The 8,040-nt window shown below is 36.1% G+C and overlaps 2 protein-coding genes across 5 annotated transcripts; one reads left to right on the top strand and one right to left on the bottom strand.

Annotated features, from left to right (window-relative positions):
* Positions 1–437: 437 nt before the first annotated feature.
* LOC132270549 (uncharacterized) lies at positions 438–1,113 on the top strand. The gene is made up of 2 exons (XM_059771728.1): positions 438–521; positions 727–1,113. Exons 1-2 carry the CDS (start codon positions 438–440, stop codon positions 1,111–1,113), a joined length of 471 nt encoding a protein of 156 aa, XP_059627711.1.
* Positions 1,114–1,726: 613 nt separating this feature from the next.
* Positions 1,727–8,019, bottom strand: LOC132268242 (uncharacterized). Of its 4 annotated transcripts, XM_059769065.1 has the most exons (8): positions 6,789–8,019; positions 6,586–6,645; positions 6,250–6,306; positions 5,922–5,993; positions 5,416–5,664; positions 4,431–4,546; positions 2,620–3,266; positions 1,727–2,067 (listed from the first exon to the last, which is right to left on the bottom strand). In XM_059769065.1, exons 2-7 carry the CDS (start codon positions 6,607–6,609, stop codon positions 3,188–3,190), a joined length of 597 nt encoding a protein of 198 aa, XP_059625048.1. In that variant the 5' UTR covers positions 6,610–6,645; positions 6,789–8,019; the 3' UTR covers positions 1,727–2,067; positions 2,620–3,187. The 4 variants fall into 4 exon arrangements, with proteins under 4 accessions (XP_059625048.1, XP_059625049.1, XP_059625047.1 ...); XM_059769066.1 differs by having other exon boundaries at positions 6,483–8,019; XM_059769064.1 differs by having other exon boundaries at positions 6,586–8,019.
* Between the last annotated feature and the right edge of the window lie 21 nt (positions 8,020–8,040).

Genomic DNA, 8,040 nt, shown 5'->3' with positions numbered 1-8,040 from the left:
GCCACGGCTCTAACAATATAGTCTCGATGATGTGTGCAAGCCATACGCTCTGTCATTACACGTGTAAACTAAGTACATCAGTTTGACTAAAGTGGGAAAAAAACAAAAAGTCAAGACACGAAGGTGAGTTCAACACGTGTAAAGCACAAGCACAAGCAAGGTGACACAAGACACTTATTAGTCCCTTTTTTTGTTTTTTTTCACCACCAAGAACCTCAGGCCTTTATTATCACTAGCTATAAGTAGTGAAAACTGTTGTAAGATACTAGCATCGGAGTGGTAATACGTGGTTGGGTCAGTGCATGCAGAAACCCAATTACTGTTGTATTGTACAAACGCAAAATGCTTTCTCCGGCTTCTTGTGTGATTTGTATACTTTCACTAATATCTTAAACTGAGCTCTACCACATTTGCACACTTTGACCACCTAAAATTGAATGGACTGGCTTTTGATTGCAGTTGATGTGTTGGTCCTTGGGTTTGCGAATCTGGTTGCTGATGGTATATCAATGGGGTTTGGTGTGAACCAGCACTGAGAAGGACGTGGCAGCCTCTCTGAGCCTGAGCCCCAGCAACTGGAGTTAATCCGGCGGTATCAAGCTCTTGGAATGGATGTCCATGATGCGACCACGACCACGGTATGATCCTCCAATTTCCCCGAGGATACCAAGTGTTGTGTCATATAAGGTATATTCTACACACTGAAAATATATTACTTGTTGCAAGGTGGTGAACATATTTGCCAAGTATAAGGACATATTGGTGGATGAGAAGATGGCGACTCTGAAAGGAATGCCACCGCTGGAGCAGGAAGAGAAGGCGTGGAAGAACGGCCTCGTCACCTTTGCGGCTTTTCTTGTGTTTGGAAGTGCACCTCTTCTCTCTTTCATCATTCTCAAACCATTCACCCACAATGACACGCACAAGTTCATCGGTGCGTGCATACCATCTGCATTGGCCCTTGCACTACTCGGGATAGCCAAGGCCAAGATTGGTCGTCAGAACTATGTGTTATCCGCTGTGATCACCCTCACCAATGGTGCTGCTGCTGCTGCCGCCGCCGCCTATATCATTGGGTGGACACTGAGGAATGTAGCTAGCTTACAAGACTGATGTGAACTTGGTAATGTACCTCCCAAACTAATCTATAACTATCTTTTGTTAAAGACTCAGAAATGTGTCAATGTGTTTTGGAGGATGCACATGCTTTTTGCAAATGTATGTTATATATATATGTAATCTAATTTGACAAATTTGAGGCCAAGTTACATTTAGATAGTTCCAACTTCCAAGAGGTTGTTATCAGTAAGATTTCCAAATGTGGTTGGAAACCTGTATAATAGTTTCACAAAATTATAAACACCTACACGAATTAATATTAAAAACATGTCAGGTAAGAAAACAAACATAATTCCAAGGCAGTAGTTTAAATTTTCAATACTCCGGTACCTAGTTACCATATTTTAAGTACTTTTTGGTAGCCTGGTGGTACTTAAAGGAAATCAATACTTTCTCATAGCCTAGTGTTGGTGGTACTTCAAATCTGATATTCAACAATGTTGCTATGGACATCCTACTTCTAGACTAAAAAATTAAACTATTGAGATTGTAATATTATATAGATAAAAGTTTATATACTATATATAAACACAAATTGATTAAGATCTCATAAAGTGAGGGTGTGATTTGTATCAAGCCCAAATTGCTCCGGAATCACACAGGAGAATAGAATAGAAAAATCACTATGAAAAAAGGGAACTGAATGTTAACTCTCTTTCTACTCGAATCCTTGAAAATTTCGCAACTTCTACAAGTATATGGCAAATATATATATATCAACAACAAACCGACCAAAAAGATAAAATAAAATCCAAATCTACATAACTTATGAATGAAATAAAACAAGCCTACCATAGATGATCAGTTGCCCTCACTCAAGGCTAATTGCAAGGCATGCTCTGCTTCCTTCAGGAAAAGATGGGTAAGTCGCTTTTGCCCTTGTCGATATACTATGCTACACCACCTGTTTCTACTCAACAACTGGTGCTGAACTGAACCATTGTCTCTCTGTTGGGCAGTCCAAAACAGAACAAGACAATCCTTAATTAATAAAATTCCAACATGTGCACGAACATTTTATGGTTGAAAATGAGATGAAACAATGCTCAATGATACCTTCCAGGAAAATAAAAACATTGCTCAGTGATGGAAAAGATGGTAAACTAACAAAAATTTCAGTTAGTCCAAGCAAAGAAACAAGACAAGTATGCGAGTTGGTTTTCTCTTTTTTATTTTTTCTTTCTTTATTTTTTCTTTTTGTTAAACTTTGAAGTACATAAGCTAACAAGAGGCTAAAATATGAGCCGAGTTTGTAATTAGTTTGTAGCAAAGTAACTAACAAAAGTTCAATGCCATAAAGAATGCGACACATTTTATTTTACATACTATTTGAAATGAGTCATATTGTATAACATTATTTTGTCATGTAATATTATTGCATTTGCAATGAGCCTGCACTTATAAGAAAATATTTTGGATCTCACAACTGTCCAAACACACACTGAGAGGCACACCATAGTTTAACTTAGTTAATGTTTTGTAAGCTTATACTTTTTGTACCTCTTGCAATCTTTTGGAATTTTGGTGCAGCAGGCCTTCTCAAGTAGTTCATTGTGATGACCTTGTGGACGGGTGTGCCGTGGGCGGGTGCAAGAAACGCTGTCAGGCTACCACATTGGCGAGCTACGGGTGCACAAGTCCCACATCGCCTGGGTAGAGGAAAGGTGAAGTGCTTATATGTAAGTGTGTCACCTCCAATTGGTACGAGGCCTTTTGGGGTGAATCTCAAGAACAAAACCGTGTGGGTTCAGGTCCAAAGCGGATAATATCATACCATGTGGTGGAGTAGGTCGTTACAAATGGTATCAGAGCCTGACCCAGCCGGAAGTGTGCCGACAGGGACGTCGGGCCTCCAAGGGGGGTAGATTGTGATGACCTTATGGGCGGGTGCAAGAAAAACTGTCAGGCTACCACATTGGCGAGTTACGGGTGCACAAGTCCCACATCGCCTGGGTAGAGGAAAGGTGAAGTGCTTATATGTAAGTGTGTCACCTCCAATTGGTACGAGGCCTTTTGGGATGAAGCCCAAGAGCAAAACCGTGCGGGTTCAGGTCCAAAGCGGATAATATCATACCATGTGGTGGAGTGGGTCGTTACATTCAGTGTCACAGTCCTCTGCCCCAGACCACTCTTCGAGATCCATCATTCTAGTACACATAAAATTCAGTTAGGCAGCAAATATAAAATGTTTTGTAGCAATTTTATATGAGATAATACGAGTTCTAACTAAATCTAGAAAACAATATAACCCTTTTATCGTGGTCAAGCTTGAGGGCTATTTATACTGAGAATCATATTCAAGTTAAGCACACTAATCCCACCAAAAGAGATATGAACAAAAAGTTGAGGAGTTCTAAAAAGATGATATTAAAACAGAGGAGAACGTTGCTTTTTTTTTTTTTTTTTTTAAATGAAAGCAAACAATTTACCTACACGGTTCTCAAAAACCAAACTGTTACGTTACAGCAAAATAAATAACTAAAGTACGTCCTCGCAGTCTACCCCAAAAGGAGGAGAGGGGTTATATCTAACTTATCTACACACACAACAACAACAACAACCACCAAAGAAAAAAGGACGGCAGACGGACTGATATTGCTAGTCTAGGCTTCATAGACAAGTCTAAAGAGAACCCAACTTTACTCAATACAGCATACAAAGGAAAATTGATTGAAACAAAAGCAGACATGTTTGGAACTAACATAAGTAGAATCCTCAACAAGTAGAATTAACAAGGGGTAACAGAATTATCAGGGCATGAGATTATGGTTCTTTAATGCAAAAACGATCTGGGTATAACATTCAAGATTCCAAATTTTAAAAACAAAAAATGGAAATGTGTACATGCCAGAATTGTTTCAGTCTATACTTAATCATGCCATATAAAATGTTCAGGTTACTCAATTCGCACCCCAAGGGCAATTTATGGACACAGTTTAAACTCAAACATGATGCTATTTCCCAAACAAATTATGCCAACTTTCCAAACTGACCATAATAGTTTCAGAACCAAGGTTTTAAACTTGATAGAAGTACCCAAACAAAATTTTAATAGGAATGAATTACCAAAAAAAAAGGAGGAAAAAAAAAAAAAAGAAAATTCTTCTGAACCAAGTTCAAGTAAAACTCAAAAATTTCAAGTAAATGATAGAGTCATACAGATACTCCAACTAGAAACTTTTCTTTTATTAAGATAATATAAGAAACAATGGCATCCTAGAGTCATGCAAATTTGAAATAAAAATGTAAATTTTACATCAGCACTGTTAACTTGGTATTGAGAATCCAGTAAGCTAGATTCCAGAGGTTACTTGGTATTAAGAAGATCAACGAGCAGTTGCAAAGCTCCGGAATCCCCACAAGCCTCCCATATTGCAGCTCGAACTTCTGCATCTGATGGTTGCCTATCCCCTCCAGCACCAACAAGCTTGGAGAAAAATATATATATATTCAATTAGAGGTCAAGGAACCGGAAAAAGGTAAACAATTTAAAGTTCAAACCAGACTAACTATTGGTGTTCTGCTTTGATGTGAAACCAAGGACCTTTTTAACAAAATACAATACATATCCTGCTGGAATGGATCAAATGACTACTAACAGAATAAGAACAGGTAACTTGAAACCTTGATCCCTTAATAAATATGAAACCTATCATTTCATTAAGAACTTTCCAGGTATTTTTTCCTTTATAAATATGGAAGGTTAAGCCCTGACAACTTTATAATTATTTGTAATAATAGACTTTAGGATAAGTCTGATTGTAAATAAATATCATGTAAAATATCCACAGTCCTTGAACAAGTCTCAATGCTGAGATAAATAAAGAATACTTGGGGGAAAAAATGGTCAAGTTTAGCTCATTTGACTAACATTTTCCTGAGTATCGCTGATACATATCCCATCATATTTAATGTAAACCATTGTACGTGCTTAATTTTCAACTAGTACAGTTTTAATCTCCCCTGATCAGAAACAACTAACGGTAATAACAACGACTCTTAAGCATCCAGTAAAGCAAAGTCCCTTTACATGCAATTTTTGCCCACATGTATTTGGGTTCTTTAACTCAACTTATATTAGAAATTATCTTTGATTTTTACCACTTCATCAGCAACTTATTTTATATTAAGAATCGTCTTTTTGATCTTTAATAAGAAGAACCCATTCACTACTTTGATACTAACACAAATAACTTAAAAATATTGAAAAACATAAATGAACATTCACCAAGCTGAAAGTAATTTAAACGGCCAATTATTCAGAGGGGAAAAAAGTATAATCAAGAGAAGCCAAACCTCCTCAAGTAATGATGAAACCTGATATAACTCGTCTTCTTGCATGGCTTTGGTCCTCAAGGCAGTTAAGAAATCCTCAGGAAAAACAAGTTTATTCAAGTAAGAGGGCATCTTGCGTTGACCACTCCAACTATAGTTGCAAACCTGACTGGTTCCATACTTATCCTTGTTTTCTTTCTGTGGAGTGGATGCTGGGAAAAAACCCTGATCTAGCAAACTTCTAGGTAAAAGACACCTCATCTCAGCTTTCTGTGACACTGATCACTCTTGTCAATAAATTAAATACACATAAATTTGTAACAACAAATTGTAATACAAAAATGCACAAGGACGCGTGATAATGTACAAACTTACATACATATAAATAATTTACGCACAAAAACAATATTGTGAGCAACTAAACTTGCATCAATCTACCTAAGAAGTAGACAAATAAGCTGGAAATAGTATTTATTAATCAAAACAATGTATAATTCATGACATAATTACAAAATACAATTGCTGACCTGTGCTTCAATAAGCTGTACTTTGGACTCCGAAAAGGGAACTCTCTGAATAGCATCTATTGGATAATGAACCTGTAAAGTTAATGGATTTAATTTGCACATATCCAAGTGTCTGGGTTTTATAACACTATTATAAGTTGACTCATGAGCTAATAGTATATTCTTAATCTAAATAATTAGGCAGAATTACAGAACATGATTCGCAAATAACCAATAAATGGTTTTATCAAGTTACTCGAAATAATATCATTATTAGAAGTTAAAATCAGGTCACAAGAGAGTATAGATGAGAAGTGGACATGCTAAATGTTTCATATAAATAAATTACCATGAGATAATCATCTGGGTTATTATCAATGACAAATCCATATAGGTACAGCAATTCCTGCATCAAATACAAAATGATTGTAATATTCTATAAGAAGATTGGAGATTCCATTTGCTCATGCATTCACATTTAAAACAATATGAGCTCTATCTATATATATATATATAATCATTCCACAAGAGAGCCAAATGGCAATGTTTCTCAAACCGTAAGCCATGTCTTTTCTCACTAACCTCAACACACATCATCCTCAGCCTCCCTAAAGCATCTCACTCCTCAGTCTTCGCTAATGCAGTAATGAGAATTTTATAGGCATGAATATATAAAGCACATCACCTTTTTAATTATTTTCTTTCCCATTGACGAAAGTTCTATCAAGTGAAATTTCTGACTAGCCTATACAAGTCCACAAAGGTGCAACAAAGAATTTGTTATACAAGAACATCAAAAAAATTGTAACCCTACACTTAGCATGCAGATTAAATCCTCATAAAGAAACTACTGAACCTGGTAAACTATTTGGACCATCCCAACCTCACCTAGTTCGAGTGGGACGACCAAAGTTCAGGGTGAACTGATGAAGTATTCAGATCCCTAAGAACTTGAAACATTCACTGTGCAGAGAAGAAATTAACAATACTTTTAGCATGTAATGTAGAAGAAGAATGTGGAATATATTATAAATTGTTCCCGAGACTCTGCTAATGATATCTGTCAAAAATTACTAAATGGATGTGAATTTATTATGCATAGGACAAGCAGAAGTAAATATAAGGTAAAACACCACAAGCCACAAGGATGCATCAATAAAACATGCTGCTGTTCTCAAACTCAAAACATTTTCACTGTTACACCAAGCAATGGCAAAGCTGTACTGCATTAAATCAGTTTAGAAAATATGCACTGCACTAGACTGCTAAAGTTGTGTACCATTCTCAGCTTCTCACTTACAAGTCATGTTTTTCAAGTGCTGAATAAACAAGTAAATAGTATTCAATACCTTTTTTACCCCAGTAAATCAAGGTATTCAATACTTGCCAACATTACAGACTATATACTCTCTCTTGATAAAATACACACACATAATACATATGGCAATTCCAGCTCTATGAAAATACACCATTTGTTAAATTTAGAGCAGATTTATACTGCAAATGGTTTTTAATGGGTTTCAATTGCTTTATTTTATTGGATGAAAATAGTTTTCCATCAATTTCTTTTTTCAAATTTCTTCTTTATAGGGGTGATCTTGTCACATGTAAAAGGAAAAAGCTGTTCTTCCGGAAGAGAGCAATATAATTTTGGGTCCATTTCCTGAATGTATGTTTCAATTTTTGACTTCATTAACTAGCTTAGCTAGACTGAATTTTACATAAAAAGGAGTATGCTAGGAACATAATACCACAATTCTTATGCACCATAGGTTTATCTTGACATTAAAAGTAAATAATGAGTCAATGTGTTTTTATTGGAAAACAGCCCAGAGAAAAGGGGCATACATCCATATTTAATACAGAGAAAAGAAAATTAAAATAAATGGATTTTAGAGGAGAGCTCACAAGTTCTGCGACCAATTGTGTGCCTGTGCCAAATCTCATAATGCTCCGTCTCTATCCATTTATTAGAGTTCTTTCTACCTTAAACAACTCAATTTAATTCTAATGTCTAAAAGAGAAAGCCTTATGGAAGCACAAAAGTGAGGCATCACGATGTATTCCATCAGCTGAAGCTAATAATTAATGATTATCACGACTTCTAAGAATCCCTATCCTACAACCACCAAGCACAAAT

Source organism: Cornus florida, unplaced genomic scaffold, assembly GCF_030987335.1.
Source record: "Cornus florida cultivar Cherokee Brave unplaced genomic scaffold, ASM3098733v1 CherokeeBrave_3.0.0_Hap2_Chr08, whole genome shotgun sequence".
Classification (NCBI taxonomy): domain Eukaryota; kingdom Viridiplantae; phylum Streptophyta; class Magnoliopsida; order Cornales; family Cornaceae; genus Cornus; species Cornus florida.
Note: the sequence above shows the minus strand (reverse complement) of the source record. Positions and strands in the feature narration are given on the sequence as shown.

What these genes read in the sequence shown, in the direction of transcription:
- LOC132270549 (XM_059771728.1), top strand. Translation starts at nt 438, where the DNA reads ATGGACTGGCTTTTGATTGCAGTTGATGTGTTGGTCCTTGGGTTTGCG. An exon ending in GTATATCAATGGGGTTTGGT is followed by an intron (nt 522 to 726) that starts GTGAACCAGCAC and finishes ACTTGTTGCAAG; the next exon opens with GTGGTGAACATATTTGCCAA.
- LOC132268242 (XM_059769064.1), bottom strand. Translation starts at nt 6,609, where the DNA reads ATGGGAAAGAAAATAATTAAAAAG. An exon ending in ACCCAGATGATTATCTCATG is followed by an intron (nt 5,994 to 6,249) that starts GTAATTTATTTA and finishes TTAACTTTACAG; the next exon opens with GTTCATTATCCAATAGATGC. An exon ending in TTTCATCATTACTTGAGGAG is followed by an intron (nt 4,547 to 5,415) that starts GTTTGGCTTCTC and finishes TTTTTCTCCAAG; the next exon opens with CTTGTTGGTGCTGGAGGGGA.